Below are 24873 nucleotides of genomic sequence, written 5' to 3'. Positions count from 1 at the left end.
ACCAACTGATTACCTCTGCAGCTCCCCAGGCAGAGGTTCCTTTTCATCAGTGACCATCTCTGGTCGCTGATGAAAAGGAGACACTGGGCAATATATTGCTCAGCAATGTATTGCTAGCAAAATATTGCTGAGCAATATATCTCCCCTGTGTGTACGGGGCTTATGCCTCGTACCCCGCCCTTTAATCCTCCCTTCTCTGTGCCTAAACCTAACCCCACCATCTTGCACCCTTACCCTAACTAACCCTAACCCCCACTAATGCCTTTTTCTTCTTCGGGTTTCATGCTTTCGGGTGACATCAGGAGATTGTAGGCGGATCCAGAGGACCGTGGCACCTATCAGTAAAGCTTTGAGACGTCCCAAGATGCACGGCTCCCCTCCCCTATAACCTCCCTCCATGCTCAGCGATGCTATGGTAGCAATACAAAAATTACTGCCGGGTGCCAGTCACGTTACAAAACACCAGCTCCCCATATCTTCCTCCCCATTACTTCCAGGGGTGGAGGAAGATGATACTACTGGGTATGAGGTTGAGGAGAACGATGATAATAAGGATACCACTCTGCCGGGGCCAGGGGCACCCGAGGTACACACCACTGAGGTAGCCTACACCCAGATCTACAGCACCTGTCTTTGATGGCATGGCGCTTAAATGTGATATTCTATCTAAAGGATTTTCCAAAAAAGTAATCCAGACAATGCTCAGAGCACTTCTCCCAGAATATACATATTTCTCCTGGTGTGCGGCTCCGGGCTATGACACAAAACAGGAAGACTACTTGCTTTTCTACAGAGAAGCTTAGACCTGGGTCTGAGACTAGCTTCATCGAAAGTGCATATCTCAGCCCTTTCCATCTGGTTCCAACAGAAGATTGCATTTATCCCAGACATACATACTTTCCTTCAAGGAGTTCTACGTATACAACCTCCATAGGATCTGTCCTTAGTTTTGCAGGCTTTAGGAAAACCCTTTGAACCACTGCACACAGTGGACTTCAAGTGGCTCACAGCTAAGACGCTTTTCCTGTTGGCAATGGTGTCTGTTAGACGTGTATCGGACTTGACCGCCCTATAATGCTGTCCCCCTTTTCTTATCTTGCACCTCCTTAAGGTGGTTCCCAAATTTCATATAATGTTGAGTGGGGGATTGGGGGAGGAGGAATTAGTAATCCAAATTTCATATAAACCAGGAAATTCAACAAAGGATTCTATGCATTTGACACGTTCGCCTCCCAGGATGCTTCCTTTGGGCGTCAAGTTCTTCTGACACCTCAGGCTGGTACCCTACCTTGAGTACTGCTATTGGACATCCCTGATGTCACCCCATGGGGACCATGAAACTCTGATTAGAATACGAGAGTTATGGTAGACCTATCTTAGGTTAACTCTCTCTTCGAGGTTCATGGGATCCCCAGGGCACCCACCCTTATCTGCCTGAGGTATTCCTTGTGATATACAAGATGTGATTTAAATGACTTTGTTCACTACTTCCCTCACTGCCGATGTATGAGTGTGCTGGTATGTTCATCACCTGTCTTCTTCCTTCTCCGCTTCCTGCTATTGGCTGGTTAACAAACCTGAGGAGCTGAGCATGGAGGCGGGGTTATAGGGGAGAGGAGCCGTGCATCCTGGGAGGTCTCAAAGCTTTGCTGATTGGTGACACTGTCATCTGGATCTGCCTACAACCCCCCGATACCACCCTGTGGGTTCCATGAACCTCGCAGAAAGTTAACCGAAGGCAAGTCTACCATAACTCTCGTTATCTAACACTCCCATTCCCGGCTGCCCGCTCCCAGATCGGGATGCTGGCTGTCCATAGTCCGGCATCGGCTTCCTGACCCTTTTGAAGATTCAGCTTTGGTCGCAATCGGGATACTGGCGTTGCAATATTGAATGCCGACACCCAGACTGCCAGGATGATAACCGCATCATATCAGTACAGCCTCGCTACAGTCCCAATCTCCACTCTCGCTCCTGTAATCTCACATCTGTCATTGTCCACCAGCAGACTAGGAGCTCTGGCGAGCAGGGCCCTTCATCCACTTCTATGTCTATACTTACTGTGTCTACCTTGTATATTACTGCTTTATGTTTGCCCTGCTAGAAGAAAGCCGTATTCAGGCAAACCCCGTCCTACCATAGTGTGGAATAGAGCCATTTTCTGGGTCGTTACCTTCCCGGATGGCGGTACAAGGAGCCCCCTCCTCATGTTCCAGGCGGATCTCTTTAAGAGCTACAAGGTTCTCCGTTAGCTTACTTCGGCCCTTGTAAACAGTAGCGTAGGTGCCCTGAGATAGAGACAAACCGTATTTAGCTGCAGATTCAACTGTGACTTTGTACGTAGCGGCTGTGCAAACATACAGAAAGGGCGCTGCCTGGATGTGTAGTCAAATGCCCACCGGCAACATAGCAAATAACAACACAGGGACGCCAATTGGTCGTTTAACCATCAATGGTACTACTGATGGTTAACCTCGATGGTACAAACTATCTACAGAGGAACCATCAAAGGTTTCACCCGCCAATGGTGCTGCCAGCCAATCACAGCTTGGGAGCATGGATCCTGCATTTGTATCTGCATAAGAAATGTTAAGTTACAGTGTTTTCGCACTAAATATATCCATGCCACATAAGACGCTGCTTGTGTGCCCTTTTTTTGCTACATTTTGCAAATACGCTATTTATTTAATAGATAAAGTCGCATAAAAGATGCCCGGCACTATGGAATTGCACCATAGCATGATGGGACTAGAAGACCTCTTTGTCATAGGTCTGTACGCACCTCTCCCAGCTTGTCTAGCTTGACGTAGGTCTCCAGCTTTCCGAAACCGATCTCCGACTGGAAGAGAAAATGGGTTGTAAGAGAGTTAGAGACGTGGGGATTCTCACTAAGGTATATTGATATTCAACTTCTCTCCCTCGTCCCAGTTCACCCTCCCACTGTTTGCACCCTCCTTGTAGAATGTAAGCTCTTGGGCAGGGTCCTTTCCCTATCCTTAACACCAGAGGTCCTCGTCTTCTCTCTCCTCTTATTCAGTGACTGTCACTGTCCGCTTACCTGTACGTCAGGTGCAGGATTAGTGGGGCAGATGTATTAAGTCTTAACAAGAGATAAATGCAAGTGTGATAAGGAGAGATAAACGTCCAGCCAACCACCTGCCATGTTACAGGCTGTGTTTGAAAAAAGTCAGTAAGGAGCCGAGTGGCTGGACGTTTATCTCTCCTTATCACACTTGAATTTATCTCGTTAAGGCTTAATACATCTGCCCCAGTGATAGCTGTTGTTTCTTCTTCTGGCTCGTCGCCGCCTGCCGACTCCAGCTACAGCGCGTTGACCTACCCTCGCCCAAGTTCTGGTCACTCCCTGTCTGTGGTTTGCATTTCTGCTTTGAACTTCAATGTTGTGCATTGTATTTATGGATTGTGTATATTTACTGAGTTGGTTTTTAGGTCTACCTCTTGTACCACACTGTGTACTGATGAATATAAATCACGCAGGTGTCCCGGTGTCTACTCACCAGAGAGACTCTTCTCAGTCGCCGGCTCAGCGGTTTGTCAAACTGGGGGCTGCTCATTGCCAATTTCTCCAGGTAGCCCTCGGGAAGACGGATATCAGCCGGTAGGGACAGGCGCTTATTAACATCCTGATTAAGAAGGAACAGACGCAATTAGCCACCTAGCAGGGAGGAGCGAAGACTCATGAATCGTGCATGTGGCTGAAGAACGTAGACCACGAGTCTCACCTCCGTGGATATTTTGCGTGCTGCGTTGTTCCTCATTCTCAATCGCACTGGCGACTGCACTTCATCCGACGAGCCGGATGCTTGGTCACTCTCGCCATCGGAGCCCATCTTCAGGTCTTCGTGTACAATCTCTAGATAGGGAGAACAGATCTGTCACCAGAAGGTGGGTCTGTGAGTCGGAGGACATACCAAGGCAGGTTAAAGGAGTACTCTGCTTCTAGGCGGTCTTCTGTCCAGGCAGATTTGTCTATGGTCAACGCCCTTCGACACGGACAATAGTAAAAGTGCGCTGGGTCAAAGGGTAAGAGAAATAAACAAGTCTGACGATATATATAACCCTGAAGGCAGAGTTCCCCTTTAGCTACTAGGCCGCAAGGTCAGAAGCTCCACTAGAAGACTGATCTCTGTGGAGGGATCCCTCCGGGCTGGTAGAGTGACTCACTGTACACATACTATGAATGAGTAAGACAGAATGGGTGCAATATGGTTCCAGGAGGATGAAGCATGTATGCAGATTAGGAATTGCCATGAAGAGTATGGAGGGGAGTCGCAGAGCATGCGCATGTTAAAGAGCTAATGGGGCTAATGCCAACTTAGTAAAAATATCAGAGGGTGCACGGTCAGCTCCGAGGAGATTCTACACGGGGGTCCTAGTGCCAGCGCGGTTGTCAAGATAGGCGGAGGGAGGGCGGCCGCTCGTGTTGAGAAGGCAATGACTGCGGTGGGGGACAGCGGATGGGAGTTATTGCCATTGTACGGAAGCCAACACGAGGCTGCTATCAAAGTGTACCACGAGAGGAAATGAGGGTGAATGTCCATACACCTAACAGGAACTTTGGTGTACACCAGCGCAATGGTGACTGAGCGTGCACACTGTGGCACAGAGCCGTCATGCACACCCACATATAGGACAGGACGCACAGCACTTACTGCTTGTGAATAATAAACGCAGCTTCAGCCCTTCAGGGTATTACTAGTCATTACACGTTGGGTGGTTACAAACGGTAAACCAAGATGGCTCCAGCGGGGTTTATTTCAGTTATTGTGCCTCTTAAGAAATATTATAATACAACAGTTATAATAATTTCTCCCATGACCCAAATATCCAATTTTAAAAGTCCACAGACTACTAGAAAAAAGCTATGTCAGGGCTCAGTACATCTCCCATTGTGAGGGCTATCCTAGTGTTCACCTTAGCTCCCTGCACATTTCAAAACCCATGCGGTTTCCTGCCAGTGCTCTCTGTTTTGTTGCTTCTAGCGCCATTAGTCTGTATCTCAGTGCAGATATACAGACCAGACTCTGCAAGAAGCACAACTTGTGCGTTTTCGCCATCACAGCCCAGATGAGCTGGCACTTATTGGGGATTTTGCTTCAACTGGCAACAATAGAACCTATTAGTCATGTGGTCAGTAATGATCTACAGGTGAAGAACATGCGCATGTTTTGTCAATGGAATCCGGCACTAGTCACAAAAGCCAATCAAATTTTTGCTTTCATTTTCTGAGCTCTACTAGAGAATTAGCAGCTAGCTAGGTTCTGATTGGTTGCTATGGGTAACTCCATCTTTTTGACATAATTACTGGGGGAACACTTCCCATGAGTGCCTAACTGCACTACTAAGGACGTATACACACAAGGATTATATAGTAATGATAAATCATCTACATCGTCTAGTGTGTAACCTCAATTGCTCGCACCGGCGGATGATATATATGAGACCGTTTGGAGGTGCTGCATGGGTAAATCTAACAATATCGCTTATGAGGCAATGCATATTAATGCGCAGAACAGGAGATTGTTCCGGTGTTTATTAAATAGTGTACTGTGTACCGGCCCACTTGTCAAGGCGCCACATGTTCCATCCCCAGAAATGTGTTCAGTGTGGCACCCTGCCTCTTCCAAAACCTACACAGTTCCTCTTTCCCGCCTGTGGTGTTGCTCTCTGCTGTGGTACTAGCACAGTCTGGTCTGTATATCAGTGTTTAAATACAGACAAGACTGTGCTAGAAGAACCACAGCAGAGAGTGATACTGCGGATCAGGCACACCCGCTTTCATCACTAGAGGGCAGAGGAACCACTGACTACTCCCTATCATACAATTCTACAAAGCAGCTGGACACATACAGTACAGTATATAGTGCTACGCGAGCATTATGCAGACTTATAATGGTATAGTGATCATGCCTCTTCCATAACCCGTGCTGTTCCCCTTCCCTGCCCGGGGTGTTGCTCTTTGCGGTGATGCTTCTAGCACAGTGTAGTCTGTAATTTAGCACTGATATGCAGACCACACTTTGCTAGAAGCATCACAGCAGAGCGTGACACCCCAGGCAGGAAAGGGGAACTGTGTGGGTTTTGCTGGGTGCTAGAATGAGCAGTAATGGTACATTCCTCCGCTGACAGATTCATTATAATTGAATGCAGACAAGTTTATTGGGAGAACCTATATGGGGAGAATTTTATCATTTGAATAGGGAATGACGGTCAAGGGTGCCCCTGTGTATTGGAAGCGGCTACTTTTGGAGGTAACACATTTCCTAAGATAGTGGTGAGATGGGGGGACACTAAGTCCTAACCTGGCTTCTGCAATGTGTAGCGACACAAAAATGGTGCAAACCCTGGTTAGCACAGGGCCATAGTTGGGATGATGTGAAATAACGGTTCCGGTCAGTGGCGGTTCTGGGGGAGGGGCTGTAGCACAGTTTAAAATTCAAATAGGGGAGCCACACCCACTGCCAGGAACTCAGTTTGCAATGGCTGTTGGTGGCAGTGGGTATGGGTTCTTATTTGAATTTTAAACCGTGGTGTAGCCCCTCCCCCCTCTGGAGACGCCACTGTATAAAAGGGTCAACAGTGTCTCTATCAACAGCCAATAGGACAACACAATCAAAAGGTCAACTCATGAAAAGGCCGACATGAGCTTTTCATATTTTTTGGGGTGTTGATTTGCAGCTTTCATCACATGGACCCCATGCTTTGGGCTGTGCACCCCGCTCTGCTGCCCCTGGCACACATTACCGTTCCCAATCAGGGTCTACACGGTTGGTAAAGTATAAAAAAAAAACCTCATGTTGACCATTTCATGCACCAAACATTACAGTGTCAACATATTGCTTGTGTCGACCACATGATTTTGACTTATTGACCGAGACGCGGTCAACTATGGACTGGATTCCTGAAATAACAGGTTATCTGGTCGACACGTTGGCAATGCCTTGGTCAACTACTAATGAAGTGAGTAGGTTGACATCCAAAAATGGTTAACATACTCTAGGGTGACATCGACAGAATGTCAACACAAGCATTGGTCGACACAAATTTGGGATTTTTTTTTTACTGACTTGTTCATACTTGCCACTTATACGGTGCCCACATCAACAGACACAAAATCATGAAAAACTTGTGTCGACCAGGTTAATATCAAATGTTTGCTTGTGTTGACCTTCTGTCACTGTTGACAGAGTATGTCGACCATTTTTAGGTGTCGACCTTTAGCAGTCGATTTAGTGATTGTCTACGGTATACTGAGCAGTTACAGCAGAATCTGCCTTGTCCCAATTGGCAGGAACCCATTAGTTACCCAGGCCAGCGCCATTTATTTGGGTGCCCCCTCACTCAGCAGTGCCTCGGATTGCTGCATCCACGCTGGGATGACTAGATATAAACCAATGCAGAGTGATGACCGTCTCTATCTCACAATACCACACACGCAGTGGTGTGTACACGGAAACAACACACATGACGTGACGGCATGTTGCGGCAGTCTGCACACACACACACACGTACCTAGGCGGCTGCTCCGGTTCAGATAAGAGCTGAGGCTCCGGCAGACGACACTGTGGGGCCGGGGGATGGGCGGCTTTTGGAAGGAACTGGCGGTGTAGTGGTGCAGGAAGGATTGCATGCTGTGGGACGAGAGGCTTCTCCCATTTCGGACGATGGGCTCTGAGGGGGGGGCAGGACAAGAGCAGGGGGGGGGGGATGGGTAAAGGCAGGACAAGAATGGGACGGAATGGGCACAGATCCAAAGCAAGACAACAAGGAGGAGGGGATGGGGGTGGGTAAACACAAGATGCCAGGATGGGGGGGGGGGGGGGGGCACAGGAAGCCGTGGCACAATCACAGACAGAAGGGGGGCAGATGAGGAGTTATTTAGGTTTGAAGGTGAAAAAGATGAAATGGCAAATCCAGGGGGAGGGGGGAGGTTTCAGAGAAGGGAAAAACAGTAAGGGAAGAATAAATTAACTTAAAAGAAATAATACAGATAAAAAAATAAAAAAAAAGCGGAAAAGAAAATCCCTTGATTTTAATCCAAAACCAGCAGCATGCAAAGCGGGCACTCACCAGTGCGTTCTCCAGTAAGAAATGCAGATACTTTCGAGGTGCAACGTAACAAATAGTGCCACAGACGCTGCCCTGCCTTGTGTCAGTCTCCATAACATGCCAAGCCTTGTGGCTCAGACTTACATTACATCTAATATCTGACCTCTGTGTGCATCAATTTAAACCACTACTCACCCTCACCGGTCATCAATTCAAAATACCAACCCCATCTCCGTATCTGCCCCCTACCTTATGAATCCTTTACCCCAATCGCTGTTCAAGATGGTCAGTAAATGTGTCTGTCTAAAGTGAACACTCCCCTTGATGACATACAAAGATTTACTCTGCGTAGATAAAGTTTTAACCACCTTCACGCATTTCACCATTCCCACGTACCTAACAGACGTGTGCACTAGTGAGCAGCGTTTTCACACAGGTCTGCAGTTATGTTCCTCACCACGCATTTCACCGGTAAAATTCCCTAGTTCCCTTTAGACGTGTGCAGTGTTTTTACACAGGTTTGCAGTCATGTTACCTACTACGCATTTCAACATTACCATTCTCTAGTTCCCAGAAGTGTGCACTAGTCAGCAGCATTTTTACATAGGTCATGTTTCTACCACGCATTTCACCACTAAGATTCCCTAGACCCCATAAGACATGTGTACTAGTGAGCAGCATTTTCACTCAGGTCTGCAGTCATGTTCCTCACTACGCATTTCACCATTAAGATTCCCTAGTTCCTATCACAAGTGAGCAGTGTTTTCTCCCAGGTCTGCAGTCATGTTCCTCACCATGCATTTCACCATTAAGATTCCCTAGTTCCTATCACTAGTGAGCAGCATTTTCACTCAGGTCTGCAGTCATGTTCCTCACTACGCATTTCGCCATTAGGATTCCCTAGTTCCTATCACAAGTGAGCAGTGTTTTCTCCCAGGTCTGCAGTCATGTTCCTCACCATGCATTTCACCATTAAGATTCCCTAGTTCCTATCACTAGTGAGCAGTGTTTTCACACAGGTCTGTAGTCATGTTCCTCACTACGCATTTCGCCATTAAGATTCCCTAGTTCCTATCACTAGTGAGCAGTGTTTTCACACAGGTCTGTAGTCATGTTCCTCACTACGCATTTCGCCATTAAGATTCCCTAGTTCCTATCACTAGTGAGCAGTGTTTTCACACAGGTCTGTAGTCATGTTCCTCACTACGCATTTCACCATTAAGGTTCCCTAATTCCCGTCACTAATTACCAGCGTTTTCACACAGGTCTGTAGTCATGTTCCTCACTATGCATTTCACCATTAAGATTCCCTAGTTCCTATCACTAGTGAGCAGTGTTTTAACCCAGGTCTGTAGTCATGTTCCACCACGCATTTCACCGTTAAGATTCCCTAGTTCCTATCACTATTTACCAGCGTTTTCACACAGGTCTGTAGGTGATTGTTTCATACAGCTTTCCGCCTTCCTCCTTTCCACACCCCAGTCACCCACTTTTCTTCTAGGTCCCAGACGTAATTACCTCTAGTCTACGTTGATATTGCACAGCCAATCTGACATTCCATGACCATCAGTCAGTCAGTACGAGCACTGGTCACCGCTGCGCACTCACCTGCACCCTAGATCCAGCCCGTCAGTCCTATGTTCACTTACCGTTATCACTGCCGCCGTTATCTTCCACAGTGATCTGTTCCGAGTGATCTCCAGGGCTTTTTTCTGCTGTGCGTCCACCCCGAAGGGTCATAGAAAGCTGCCTCTTGATCTTCTTCATCCGGTCCATGGCTGCCAGCTGCCAGAAAGCATGAAGGTGAGAATGCCAGGTAAGGATGAGGGAAGAGTTACACATGGAAGAGAAGACGCCTGGCCAAACAACGACAGCAGCTCTGACTGTCCTGAACGATTATCGTCTACTCAGAAGCATAGTTGTTCACAAGGCAATAGGAGGCCTACCGATAAATCGCGCTAGCATTGCACCCATCGTGCGTTCCGGACAGATTGCTTGCACTAACGTGCGGCCTATAACCGTGCAAAAAAAGGGTAACTGGGTACAGGAAGGGTAGGGTGGAGTAGATTGGGGGTAACTGGGTACAGGAAGGGTAGGGTGGAATAGATTGGGGGTAACTGGGTACAGGAAGGGTAGGGGGGAGTAGATGGGGGTAACTGGGTACAGGAAGGGTAGCGGGAGTAGATGGGGGTAACTGGGTACAGGAAGGGTAGGGTGGAGTAGATTGGGGGTAACTGGGTACAGAAAGGTTAGGGGGGAGTAGATGGGGGTAACTGGGTACAGGAAGGGTAGGGGGGAGTAGATTGGTGGTAACTGGGTACAGGAAGGGTAGGGGGGAGTAGATGGTGGTAACTGGGTACAGGAAGGGTAGGGGGAGTAGATTGGGGGTAACTGGGTACAAAAAGGTTAAGGGGGAGTAGATGGGGGTAACTGGGTACAGGAAGGGTAGGGGCAGTAGATGGGAGTAACTGAGTAAAGTAATGGTAGGGGGAGTAAATGGGGGTAACTGGGTACAGGAAGGGTAGGGGGAGTAGATGGGGATAACTGGGTACAGGAAGGGTAGGGGGAGTAGATTGGGGGTAACTGGGTACAGGAAGGGTGGGGGGAGTAGATGGGGGTAACTGGGTACAGGAAGGGTAGGGGGAGTAGATGGGGGTAACTGGGTACAGGAAGGGTAGGGGGAGTAGATGGGGATAACTGGGTACAGGAAGGGTAGGGGGAGTAGATGGGGATAACTGGGTACAGGAAGGGTAGGGGGAGTAGATGGGGATAAGTGGGTACAGGAAGGGTAGGGGGAGTAGATGGGGATAACTGGGTACAGGAAGGGTAGGGGGAGTAGATGGGGGTAACTGGGTATAGGAAGGGTAGGGGGAGTAGATTGGGGGTAACGGTACAGAAAGGGTAGGGGGAGTAAATTAGTGGTAACTGGGTACAGGAAGGGTAGGGGGAGTAGATTGGGGGTAACTGGGTACAGGAAGGGTAGGGGGAGTAGATTTTGGATAACTTGGTACAGAAAGGGTTAGGAGGAGTACATTGGGGGTAACTGGGTACAGAAAGGGTTGGGGGAGTAGATGGGGTAACTGGGTACAGGAAGCATATGGGGAGAAAAGGGGGTAACTGGGTACAGGAAGGGTAGGGGGAGTAGATTGGGGGTAGCTGGGTACAGGAATGGTAGGGGGGACTACGTTGGGGATAACTGGATACAGGAAGAGTAGGGGGGAGTAGATGGGGTAACTGGGTAATGGAAGGATGTGAGGAGTAGATTGGGGTAACTGGGTGCAGGAAGGGTAGGGGGACTACATTGGGGATAACTGGGTACAGAAAGCATATGTGGAGTAGATTGGGGTAACTGGGTGCAGGAAGGGTAGCAGGGACTACATTGGGGATAACTGGGTACAGGAAGGGTAGGGGGAGTAGATGGGGGTAACTGGGTACATGAAGGATAGGGAAGTAGATTGGGGGAGGTAACAGTACAGGACGGGTAGGAGAGAGTACATTGGGGTAACTGAGTACAGGAAGGGTAGGGGAGTAGATGGGGATAACTGGGTACAGGAAGTTTATAGGAATTGGAAGCCGGTAACATATAATGGGTATGAGGTGACTAATAGCTGGTGAGTAATGGTGGACGTAGCATACTGTAGGAGATTGTGTGTGTGTGTGTGTGTGTGTGAGTGGTAGCTCGAACAATCTTACTTCTCTGTACACTGCACAATCATTATCCCCTGCTTCACATTCCATACTCTGTAATACTATTCATGTGAACAAAGGTCACTGTAGTCTAATCTCACTGCTATTCCTGTAACCCAATTTTCTCCCTAGTATTCCTGTAACCCACTGCAGCCTAATCTCTCTGCTATTCCTGTAACCCACGGCAGCCTAATCTTCTACATATTATTCCTGTAACCCAATCTTCTCCCTGCTATTCCTATAACCCCCAGCAGCCTAATCTTCTCCCTCCTATTACTGTAACCCAATCTTCTCCCTGCTATTCCTGAAACCCCCAGAAGCCTAATCTTCTCCCTCCTATTCCTGTAACCCAATCTTCTCCCTTCTATTCCTGTAACCCACTGCAGCGTAATATCCCTACTATTCCTGTAACCCAATCTTCTCTCTGCTATTCCTGTAACCCACTGCAGCCTAATCTCCCTGCTATTCCTGTAACCCACTGCAGCCTAACCTTCTCCCTACTATTCATGTAACCCACAGCTGTCCCTGCAACCTAATCTTCTCTCTGCTATTCCTGTAATTCACTGCAGTCAAATATTCTCACTGCTATTCCTGTAAACCAAAGCATTCAGTGTGGGTCTGCTGTGGGTTACAGGAAGGGTAGGGGGAGTAGATGGGGATAACTGGGTACAGGAATAGCAGCCAAATATTCTCTCTGCTATACCTGTAACCCACAGCAGTCCCTGCGGCCCAATTTTCTCACTACTATTCATGTACCCACAGTAGTCACTGCAGCCTAATCTTCTCTCTACTGTTCCTGTAATCTACAACAGTCACTGCAGCCTAATCTCTCTGCTATTCCTGTAAACCACAGCAGTCACTGCAGCCGAATCTTCTCTCTGCTATTCCTGTAACCCACAGCAGTCACTGCAGATTAATCTTCTCCCTCATATTCCTGTAATCCACAGTAGTCTCTGCAGCCTAATTTTCTCACTACTATTCCTGTACCCACAGAAGTCCCTGCAGCCTAATATTCTCTCTGCTATTCCTGTACCCACAACAGTCACTGCAGCCTAATGGTCTCACTATTCCTGTTACCTACAGCAGTCCCTGCAGCCTAATCTTCTTCCTTCTATGCCTGTTAACTACAGCCTAATCTTCTCGCTGTATTCCTGTAGCATTCTCCGTCTCCACTCCGAGCTCCTCCTCTCCTACTACCCCCCAGCCAGTCGGTGTTCCCCAAGGGTCAGTCCTTGGCCCTCTCCTCTTCTCCCTCTACACCACCTCTCTGGGCACCCTCATCAGCTACTATGGTTTTCATTACCACCTTTATGCTGATGATACCCTAATCTATTTCTCCTCCCCCGACTTATCCCCATCACTCCTGTCCAAGGTCTCCGAATGCCTCACAGCCATCTCAGCCTGGATGACCCAACGCTTCCTGAAACTAACATGGCTAAAACTGAACTTCTAATCTTCCATCCCCCGAACATCCCCTCTTCTCCCACTATCTCCATCAGCATTGGTGAAACCGAGATCATGTCCACCGACCAAACGCGCTGCCTCGGTGTCATCATTGACTCCTCCCTCTCTTTCACCCCCCACATTCGTGCTCTCTCACAGTCTTGCCGCTTTCACCTACGCAACATCTCACGCATCAGACCATTCCTCTCCACTGACGCGACCAAAATTCTCATTCACTCTCTTGTCATCTCCCGCCTTGACTACTGCAACATCCTTCTCTCTGGGCTACCTCTCACCCGCCTCACACCTCTCCAATCCATTCTTAACGCTGCTGCTAGGCTCATCTTCCTCTCCTGCCGCTCTACCTCCGCCTCCCCCCTCTGTCTATCTCTTCACTGGCTCCCCATTCCTTTCCGAGTTCTCTTTAAACTCCTCACCACCACCTACAAGGCTCTATCCTCCTCCACAGCTCCCTACCTCTCTTCACTGATCTCTATCCACACTCCCTCCCGTCCTCTTCGCTCCATCGCTGACCGCCGACTGACCTCTCACCTAATCACCTCCTCCCACTCCCGTGTCCAATATTTCTCTCGCGCTGCCCCCCTGCACTGGAACAACCTCCCGCCACCCATCAGGCTATCTGATTCCCTTACCTCCTTCAAGCGCTCCCTCAAAACCCATTTTTTTCGACTAGCCTATCCCTCCTCCTAACCTCTTTTGATCCTCCTATCCTGCCTCCGTTCCCCTCCGTTCCTACTTATCCTGTTGTTTTCGTTCGTCCACCCACCTATTTTTAGTATGTTAACTCTTATGAGTAGGGCCCTCCTGCCTCACGTACTCACCCTACCTCTTTACCTCACCTGTGCTCCTGTCCTGTTCTTCCCTTCCTCTACTTCATCTTCAGTCTCCTTGACAATTTTGACACCTACTTCTGAACCGATGCTGATTTTAGTTCTACCAGCTATACCCCTATTTATACTGTATCTTTCAACACACCCTGTACGTTACCTTGTCATTTGTTTTTTTTGTTTGCTATGTACGGCGCTGCGGACACTTTGCGGCGCCTTATAAATAAACGTACTACTACTACTACTACTAACCCACAGCAGTCCCTGCAGCCTAGTCTCGCTATTCCGGTAGCCCACAGCTGTCATTGCTGCCTAATTTTCCTATCCACACATTATATATCCCACCATCGATGTCAAGCTTAAATGAATAGTTTCAGTTTTCGGTACTTATGTAATATCTGGGCTCCCGTTTTTCTTATGAGACCGAGTCCCCTCGCGGGGCTCGCTGCTCTCACCACGCTTCGGGCACGGTGGCTCGCTGCGCTCGCCACACTATATAAAATCAACTCCATGCGTAGTTGGATAGTAGGGGTATGAAAAAATGGGGTGCATTTAACATGGGAGCCCAGATAATACATAAGTACCCAGTTTTCTTTTTTCATCAAGGGGCCGGGACACTGAGCAAAGCTCCACCCCCAACACCCATGGAGCCCCTCCCCCATATTTTGATTGGCCCGCAGGCCAATCTTTCAAAGCAAATGGATGACCATCGATATGCAAAAACATCCATAGTCATTCATTGCATACATTATCGATGGCCAGTTACACTTTTGCCATCCATGGCAAAGACGGCCATCCCTAATGTCTACTGTTTTTCTCATCCAACACCTACACAATTCAGGCTCTCTGCTATTCCCATCCTACAGCTACATCCTAATCCTGCTTCTCTGCTATTCCCATCCTACAGCTACATCCTAATCCTGCTTCCCTGCTATTCCTATCCTACAGCTACATCCTAATCCTGCTTCTCTGCTATTCCCATCCTACAGCTACATCCTAATCCTGCCTCTCTGCTATTCCCATCCTACAGCTACATCCTAATCCTGCCTCTCTGCTATTCCCATCCTACAGCTACATCCTAATCCTGCCTCTCTGCTATTCCCATCCTACAGCTACATCCTAATCCTGCCTCTCTGCTATTCCCATCCTACAGCTACATCCTAATCCTGCCTCTCTGCTATTCCCATCCTACAGCTACATCCTAATCCTGCTTCTCTGCTATTCCACTTCTACAACCTAATCCTGCCTCTCTGCTATTCCCATCCTACAGCTACATCCTAATCCTGCCTCTCTGCTATTCCCATCCTACAGCTACATCCTAATCCTGCCTCTCTGCTATTCCCATCCTACAGCTACATCCTAATCCTGCTTCTCTGCTATTCCACTTCTACAACCTAATCCTGCCTCTCTGCTATTCCCCTTCTACATCTACATCCTGCCTCTCTGCTATTCCCATCCTAAATCTACACCCTAATCCTGCTTCCCTGCTATTCCCATCCTACATCTACATCCTAATCCTGCTTCCCTGCTATTCCCATCCTACATCTACATCCTAATCCTGCCTCTCTGCTATTCCCATCCTACAGCTACATCCTAATCCTTCTTCTCTGCTATTCCCCTTCTACATCCTAATCCTGCCTCTCTGCTATTCCCATCCTAAATCTACATCCTAATCCTTCTTCTCTGCTATTCCCCTTCTACATCCTAATCCTGCCTCTCTGCTATTCCCATCCTAAATCTACGCCCTAATCCTGCTTCTCTGCTATTCCCCTTTTATATCCTAATCCTGCCTCTGTACTATTCCCCTTCTACATCTACATCCTAATCCTGCTTCACTGCTATTCCCATCCTACAGCTACATCCTAATCCTGCCTCTCTACTATCCCCATCCTACATCTACACCATAATCCTGCCTCTCTACTATCCCCATCCTACATCTACATCCTAATCCTGCCTCCCTACTATTCCCCTTCTACATCTACACCCTAATCCTGCCTCACTGCTATTCCCATCCTACAGCTACATCCTAATCCTGCCTCTCTACTATCCCCATCCTACATCTACATCCTAATCCTGCCTCCCTGCTATTCCCCTTCTACATCTACATCCTAATCCTGCCTCTCTACTATCCCCATCCTACATCTACACCCTAATCCTGCCTCACTGCTATTCCCATCCTACATCTACACCCTAATCCTGCCGCTCTACTATTCCTTCTATATCCTAATCCTGCCTCACTACTATTCCCATCCTACATCCTAATCCTGCCTCTCTGCTATTCCCATCCTACATCTACACCATAATCCTGCCTCCCTGCTATTCCCATCCTACATCTACACCCTAATCCTGCCTCTCTGCTATTCCCCTTCTACATCTACACCCTAATCCTGCTTCACTGCTATTCCCACCCTACATCTACATCCTAATCCTGCCTCTCTTCTATTCCCCTTCTACACCCTAATCCTGCTTTATCATTCCCATCCTGCCACTTCTATTCCTATACAAACCTGCCACTACTATTCCTGTCATGTAGCTACACTGTATGCTGCCTCCCCGCTATTCCCACCCTACACCCTAATCCTACCCCTACTATTCCTATACATTGTGTACAAACCTGACCCTGCTATTCCTGTCATGTAGCTACACTGTATGCTGCCTCCCCGCTATTCCCTTCCTACACCCTAATTCCACCACTACTATTCCTATACATTGTATACAAATCCACCTCTGCTATTCCTGTCATTTATCTACATCTTATTCTGCCTCACTACTATTCCCAATCCCAACCTACACCCTAATCCTACCCCTGCTATTCCTATACATTGTGTACAAACCTGACGCTGCTATTCCTGTCATGTAGCTACACGTTATTCTGCCTCCCCGCTATTCCCATCCTACACCCTAAAATTCCACCCCTCTATTCATATAGATTGTATAGTAATCCACCTCTGCTATTCCTGTCATGTAGCTACACCCTAACCACACTCCCGGGTGATAACAGCTCTACATCCACCTCTGCTATACAGAATCCCGGGTGACAGCAGCGCTACATCCCCCGGGTGACAACAGTACTACATCCCCGGCCGGTATCAGCGCTGCACCCACTCCTACTCCTGCTCCCACAGTGCGGCGCCCGTGTTGCGGAGAGAGGCTGCGGCGGGGGTGCGGGGTCCTCACCCTGGGATTGCAGGGCAGGGGGGTCAGTGACATGGAGCAGGCCCGGCCAGTTCTCTGTAATCCTCTGCCATTGTTCCTGTGCCGTCGTCCACCCCCTCCTGTGCGTCCATCTTCTTCTCCTCCTCCTCAGAGTCCTCCTCTTCCTGCCCTCCCTCCTCATCCTCCTCCTCCATGCTGTCATCAGCACGCTGCCCTCCTCCTCCATCCATCCTCCCTCCTTACAGCGATGCTGCTGCCCACCCCTCATCATCCTCCCTCCCTACATACAGACAGTGGTGCTGCTGCCCTCCCCTCATCATCCTCCCTCCATACAGACAGTGGTGCTGCTGCCCTCCCCTCATCATCCTCTTCCTCCCTCTATATAGTGCTGCTCACCCCTCATCATCCTCCCTCCCTCCATACAGACAGTGCTGCCCTCCTTACCTCCTCCCTCTCCTCTTCCTCCCTCTATATAGTGCAGCCCTCACCTCATCATCCTCTCTCCATACAGACTGTGGTGCTGCTGCCCTCCCCTTATCATCCTCCCTCCATAAAGACAGTGGTGCTGCAGCCTCAACCTCATAATCCTCTCTCCATACAGACAGTGGTGCTGCTGCCCACCATCATCCTCCTCTTCCTACCTGTATATAGTGCTGCTCTCCCTCTATCCTAGTACAGTATTATATACTAGCATTATATACTGTACATTATACACCCACCCTGCTGCTGCCTCTACATTATACATCCACAAGTGCCCCTCACAGGCACCCCCGTCCACCCTGCTGCTGCTGCCTGTACATTATATACTGTATACAACCACCAGTGCCTCCCACAGGCACCCCCCCCCTGTATGCCCTGCGGCTGCCTGTACATTATATACTGTACATTATAAACCCACCAGTGCCCCTCACAGACACACACACCCCCTGTCCATCCTGCGGCTGCCTGTACATTATATACTGTACATTATACACCCACCAGTGCCCCTCACAGACACACACACCCCCTGTCCATCCTGCGGCTGCCTGTACATTATATACTGTACATTATACACCCACCAGTGCCCCTCACAGACACACACACCCCCTGTCCGCCCTGCTGCTGCCTGTACATTATATACTGTACATTATACACCCACCAGTGCCCCTCACAGGCACGCACACCCCCTGTCCATCCTGCTGCTGTCTGTACATTATATACTGTACATTATACACCCACCAGTGCCCCTCACAGGCACACACACCCCCTGTCCGCCCTGCTGCTGCCTGTACATTATATACTGTACATTATACACCCACCAGTGCCCCTCACAGACACGCACACCCCCTGTCCATCCTGCGGCTGCCTGTACATTATATACTGTACATTATAAACCCACCAGTACCCCTCACAGACACGCACACCCCCTGTCCATCCTGCGGCTGCCTGTACATTATATACTGTACATTATACGGGAAGCGGTCATCTATAAGAATGAACTTAGGTCTACAGTCATTAGGTTGACCCCACTAGGTCGACTGGCAGGAAGGTCGACCTGACTTAAGGTCGACATGGGCCAAGGTCGACATGACTTAAGGTCGAATTTGCATAAAGGTCGACATGAGGAAGGTCGACTGGTCATAAGGTCGACATGGGTTTTTCACTGTTTTTTGAGCCGACATGTGCCGACAGGCGGTATTTCATGCCCTACCATCCACTAGGGCGTGGTGGGAGAATAAAATAGTGTGCCGAGCGCAGCGAGGCACCATGCCCGAAGCATTGCGAGCGAAGCGAGCGATGCGAGGGTCCGATTCTCATTGCCAACTGTGTCCATGTCGACTGTGTCGACATTCGGATGAAAAAAAAACAGTGAAAAACCCATGTCGACCTTATGACCAGTCGACCTTCCTCATGTCGACCTTTATGCAAATTCGACCTTAAGTCATGTCGACATTGGGCCATGTCGACCTTAAGTCAGGTCGACCTTCCTGCCAGTCGACCTAGTGGGGTCGACCTAATGACTGTAGACCTAAGTTCATTCTGACAGATGTACCGATTCCCATTATACACCCACCTGTGCCCCTCACAGACACGCACACCCCCTGTCCATCCTGCGGCTGCCTGTACATTATATACTGTACATTATACACCCACCAGTGCCCCTCACAGACACGCACACCCCCTGTCTGCCCTGCTGCTGCCTGACATACACTGTGTAAAATGGCATACACAAACTGGACGATTTTAGCCTAGATCACTTATAAATTAGGCACAAATTCTCTGTGTGTACAGCCCATAGTGATGGCGATGCATGGTCATAGCAATGCCAAGTAGTGGTGGAGGGTGGGGGAGCTGATGCAGCAAAGGCTTATGTTCTATGCAGTTTCCATACTGTTCTGGCTGAAATATGAAATTTCCTTAAAATATCACTGCACAAATGGCCGCCGCCTAGGAGGAGACATGCAAGAGGTCATCTAGCGACTGTTGGGAAGCGCAGTGTGTTCAGAGTTACCCGTAGTTATCGGAAACACTAGTGCGCCTGTGACTCAGAAACCCTTGGCAACAAGTATGAAATCCCTGGGAATGAGCGTGAAACCCCTGGCAACAAGTATGAAACCTCTAGGAATGATTATGAAATGGAAGAATCTTTATTGACGGCCCAAATTGCGCAATTTATTTGCAGCTGTTCTGGAACAGGGTGACGCTTACTCCCAGGAGGGAACTCAGCTTGCTCTGCAGGTTTGCAATCGTCATCCCAGACTCCACGGCGTTGACATTATTTGCTGCCAAGGACCCTTCAGCTCTGATTGGCTGGTTGTTGTTGTTTAGGCAGCAGAAGGCACTCCAGATGTGACTGGGGATGTTGACTCTGTTCACCCCATTTACGGCAATCCAGTTATTTCCAGGCACCGCACCGGTGATCACGTACATCTTGCCACAGGTGGCAGCAATATCCTTCACTTTCTTCTCATTTGCCCGCCAAGCTCCGCTGTTCAGGGTTCCAAACATGGGTGCCACGTTGGTCAGGGTATAGGTGACCTTCTGCGCGGGACCATCTGGGTGGTCGGCGTTGGGGTTAAGGTGGCCCTTATGGTAGTTACTTCCCGTGTAATCAGAGTTGATGGCTTGAGTGTTTTTTATGAGGTCAACAGGGACTCCGGAGAGGCCGATGTTGCGGATCGCTGTTTCCGTCTGAGGCTGTAGCGTTATTACCTGGGGAAGCCTGGTGTCCACCAGCTGCAATATACAGAATTTACAATGAATGGACATTTTTTCATTATTGGGAGCATATCCAGGGGAGAATTGGACAGACGGCACACAGAGAAAATTCCCAGCGGGACAACGTACCTCCAGCTGGCCTACAGCTGTTGTAAAACTACACATCCCAGCATGCATTACCACAATTTTAGCATCCTTAATTAGCAAAACTGGGGTAGGGCACGCAGAGACTTGTAGTTTCACCACAACTGGAGAACCACACATTGACTAGGCCTAGCTTACTGTATGAGTGGAGGTGGCAATCATTTTTTGGGCAACTATTCTGGACTGAGATATATGCTAACTAATACCCACCTCGGAGATATATCATAGTTGCCTACCCTCCCACATCCTGCAGGAGGCTCCCGTTTAAATCATAAATCTCCTGCTGTCTTGCATTGTATTGCATTTCTTTGGCAAGGACAGCGATTTGCTGGATTCACTGTGATTTGCTGTAGTTGCTTAGGAGACCCTGCTGAAGACTCTCATTATCCCCCCTTGTCCGAACCCCTGAGAGACAGAAGCACATGATCACACAGGGTCTTCTTATCTGTGCTAGTGTGCACTCATCCATAGTGTGCTGCTACTGCTAGGGAATCATTTAGGGTACTTTACGCTAGTAATCTTTCTCTAGTTAAACATATTTGTTTCATTAGAGTATCTAGTGCATACTGATTTGGATAAAGCTATAATGGCATAGAAAACAGCTCATCCAATAAATATACATAGTGATGACAATAAAATAACATTTAATACACTGAAAACATACTTATATGCTTAGGGATGAATTCACACAAGATCAAATTGCATTTGGAATGTATTGCATAGAAATCACATTAATTATGTATACTGTACTGAGTGAGAAGAAACATCACAGCGAATATATAGCTGCTAACAAGAAACCCCATATTTCAGATGGGTGCCGGACGGGGTCCCGACAGTCATTTACCCGACATCGGGATCCTGAATGTTAAAACACCGACAGCCGGGTTCCCAACGGCCACCGGCTATTCTCCCTCATGGGGGGTCCACAACCCCCACAGAGGGAGAATAGAATAGTGCGAGCCACCGTGCCCGCAAGGGGCTTTGTTGCGCTCGCCATGCTGTCTGAGTCCGGTCAGTCGGGATCCCGACGTCGGGCTAATGACTGTCAAGATCCCGACTGTCGGAACCCTGTACCACACCCATTGCAGACAGCAGTGTTATCATCAATACTTGGATGGCACTGGCGGCTTTTGATGACGTCTGTGTTATCATTGTTAGTACCAACCAAGCCCCTGTCTACCTCTCGTGTCTAAAGAGAATACCCTTCTATATGTAACTGATGACATAACTCTCCTATATCTTCTAAGAATATATTTATAACTGTTGGGGTTGGTTCTGATTGGCAGCTTATCGAGCAGCAGAGACACCACCCTCTCCCCGTATGAGCGTCTGCCCCCAACCGCCGCAGATTTCCCCCTTTAACATTTGAGGGGATGTGTAACAAAAACACAACCCCTAACATGTCTCTGCTGTAGGAGAAATCATTTGATGGTAGCTGACCATGGAATGATTTACGCTGTCAGTGGGAACTGACTTTTATTTGTGGCCGCCGGGATGAAGATAGGCATCCTGTGTCGTCAGCCCGCCCCGTGTACCCATGGGAACGCCCAGCATTTTCATGGGGATGCCCATTAAGCGCTGAGTGTTCCCATGGGTGACCTCCAGCGGCGTAACTAGTTTTTCTGCGCCCCCCTGCCGACAATGCAGGAGGCGCCCCCCCCCGGGTAAAAAAAACACGGAGCGGAGGGGAGCTGGGGTACGGCGGGGGGAGGGGGGGTTGTGTTTGTGTGTGTGTTTGTGTGTGTGACGTGTTTGTGTGTGTGTGTGTTACCTCTGGCCGCATCCGTCTGCGCCGGGTCCCGGCTCTCCCGTTTACTGCTGGTAATGAAAAAGTGACACTTGGAAAATGGCTGCCCCCATACTGCAGACGAAAAACTGTCTGCGGTATGGGGGCAGCCATTTTCCAAGTGTCACCTTTTTGTATTAGAAGCGCTGCGGCTGCAGCAGTAGCCGGGACTCGGGAGAGCTGGGACCCGGTGCAAATAAAACCACCGGCGGCAGAAGGAACCAGTGAGTAACAATAGTCCCGCAGCCCCCCCGGCGCCCACATACCCTCAGCGCCTCCCCGCCACCGCGGGGGCTGCGGGACAATAGTTACGCCACTGGTGACCTCATTCCCCGCCTCTGTCCGCCCCGATCATTGCAAATAGCTCGGCAAAGCCATTCGTAAAGGGGCCCCAAACACCAGAACGGGGCCGAATTCGCCCTATTTCGAAGTAATCAGAATGACCCCCACAATGCGTGCCATCCAACCCAACTCCTATGGTGGTAATATATGTCTGCTTTTCTCACTCGTTTTCCATTCACAATAATTGGAACTTCATTTTTACTTAATGCAATGTATTGCTGATGGGAAACGAGTAGGAGAAGCAGTATTTGTCCAGCACGAGGAAGCCACGTAGACAGGAGTAAGTACTGTCACATCTTTTCACCACCTGTAAGTCACAGCTGCCGCTGTTTGGGCAGGTGTATCACATTTCCCTGTTTGCAAAGGTGTGGCCGCCATCAGATGATGGTGTGTTTTCCGAGCTGTTTGCAAATGGGCGAGTCAAGGTGTAGTGACAACAAATAATGGTGAAAGTGACAGCAATTGTGTTAAACTGCACAGAGCGCAGTACATCTGCGTAACGCAATGAGAGTTACGCCATTGTGATTGGTTCATCAGGGCAGGGGCAGACATGCTAACTGTAAGATAGGGGAAATTCCCAGCAGGACCCACTGCCTATGGGCTACCACACCAAGCACCTTCAGTCCTGTCACACCAAGGACTCAAACCCATCACCTGGCACATTGCAGTCAGACAGACAGATAATTAATTCCACCTAGATGTCAAAGACGTTCATGGATCTATCACCCCCTAGTGCAGGCGCAGCGAGCACAGCAGAGCTATACCGTATCCCAGGGCACCAAAACCTAAACAGCCCTGTTTGGTGCTATAAATACATGGCTGAAACACAGAGGACAAAGGTATAAAATAATACTAAGGGTTATTAATGAACCTTAATAACATCTACTAAGTGGGAGCCAAATTGGCCATCAACCAGCTTATGGGTTCCACCACAGTTCAATATTTGAGTAGAACACTGCGAATGCTCTAGAACCAAGCAGATATTGGAGCTAGAGATGAGTCCGGATTGAAAACTGCGTGAGAGAAGATCTACTTGGACTATGGTGCATGAACTAGAGTTGTGTGTTCATTTCATAGATATCAACCCAACTCACCTGAGGCTCCAGACGAAAGGTCTGACTTGCTCCTACGGCATCCCCAGGTCGGCTGTCCAGAATATAGGCAGAGTACAAGGCGTATTTGTAACCCTTGTGATAAAGCGATGCAAAGAAAGGATTGTTGTAGCCCTCGTACATCTGGCAGATCGGGGCGATGGAACCTGACAGGCTGGTGAATCCTACTGGGGGTGTACTAGCGTAGAACTGACCGCGACAATCATTGAAGTTTGAGCTCACTTTGCCCAAGGTGGCATGAGCCAGAGCCAAAACTAAAACAAGTTGGGAAATCATGATGGTGGAGTCCAGGAAATTTGTGATGCCCACAAACCTGGCGTGTAGTCCCTCAGCTGCAAAGCCTTGCAAATGATCTGCGCAGTGACCCAGCCAATGCTTATAGGTTATATACTCCATAGAGTGCATGTGCTGTGTTTCCACATGATTACAATCAGCTAAACAAAACTGGACTCCAGAAGGTCGAGAACCAGGCAGCATCTGGTGAGTTCTCATCATAAATTCTAAGGGTTTAGAATCACAGGGTTCAATGGGGACGTACTAAGTTCACAGCGTCCGTGTCATTTCTAACAGTATCCGGCCCCTGGGTCAACAATGTGTAGGTTTGACAGTCACTAGGCCAACCACTATTGGTCGGCAGTGACTAGGTTGACACCTAAGAATGGTCGACACACACCCTAGGTCAGGGTTAGCCAACTCCAGTCCTCGAGAGCTACCAACAGTAAACGTTTTCCATGTCTCCACACAGAATCACAAGTGAAGAATTTAGCTCCACCTGTGGATCTTTAAAAATGTGTTTTCCAGGTCTCCACACAGAATCACAGGTGACATAATTAGCTCCGCCTGTGATCTTTTAAAATGTGTCTGAATAATGAGTGCACCTGCTGGTGACCAGGAAAACGTGCACTGTTGGGGGTACTTGAGGACCAGGGTTGGGAACCACTGCCCTAGGTCAACAGTGACAAAAGGTTTACCGAAGCTTAAGGTTGACATGTACATGGTCAACATTCAAACAGTCAACACAATTTTTTAATAATCTTTGGGTGTCTATGTTGACATATGTCGACACTGACACTGTAGAAGTGTACCC

General features: G+C 48.7%; 2 protein-coding genes across 3 annotated transcripts in view; both read right to left on the bottom strand.

Moving 5' to 3' along the window:
- Nucleotides 1–17391, bottom strand: part of CDK16 (cyclin dependent kinase 16) — a 34472-nt gene extending 17081 nt beyond the window's left edge. Inside the window, exons 1-7 of one of the 2 annotated variants that reach the window (XM_083161227.1) lie at nt 17226–17390; nt 9720–9855; nt 7534–7692; nt 3744–3874; nt 3519–3644; nt 2783–2839; nt 2174–2288 (exon numbers count right to left, since the gene is read on the bottom strand). In XM_083161227.1, coding sequence (XP_083017353.1) covers nt 2174–2288; nt 2783–2839; nt 3519–3644; nt 3744–3874; nt 7534–7692; nt 9720–9855; nt 17226–17258 — 757 coding nt within the window. In that variant the 5' untranslated portion in view covers nt 17259–17390. Of the gene's footprint in view, nt 1–2173; nt 2289–2782; nt 2840–3518; nt 3645–3743; nt 3875–7533; nt 7693–9719; nt 9856–17225 lie in introns of both variants that reach the window. The other variant, XM_083161228.1, reaches the window with a different exon arrangement.
- Nucleotides 17392–19856: 2465 nt separating this feature from the next.
- LOC146036501 (endonuclease domain-containing 1 protein-like) lies at nt 19857–24062 on the bottom strand. Its single transcript, XM_083160487.1, has 2 exons — nt 23769–24062; nt 19857–20420 (listed from the first exon to the last, which is right to left on the bottom strand). The coding sequence occupies exons 1-2, from the start codon at nt 24060–24062 to the stop codon at nt 19857–19859; spliced, it is 858 nt and encodes a 285-aa protein (XP_083016613.1).
- Between the last annotated feature and the right edge of the window lie 811 nt (nt 24063–24873).

This window comes from Crinia signifera, chromosome 9 (genome assembly GCF_055691185.1).
Source record: "Crinia signifera chromosome 9, ASM5569118v1, whole genome shotgun sequence".
Classification (NCBI taxonomy): domain Eukaryota; kingdom Metazoa; phylum Chordata; class Amphibia; order Anura; family Myobatrachidae; genus Crinia; species Crinia signifera.
Note: the sequence above shows the minus strand (reverse complement) of the source record. Positions and strands in the feature narration are given on the sequence as shown.

Coding starts and splice junctions, on each gene's coding strand:
- LOC146036501 (XM_083160487.1), bottom strand. CDS start 24,062: ATGATTTCCCAACTTGTTTTAGTTTTGGCTCTGGCTCATGCCACCTTG. Junction 20,421..23,768: donor CCTTTCGTCTGGAGCCTCAG/GTGAGTTGGGTT, acceptor TGTATATTGCAG/CTGGTGGACACCAGGCTTCC.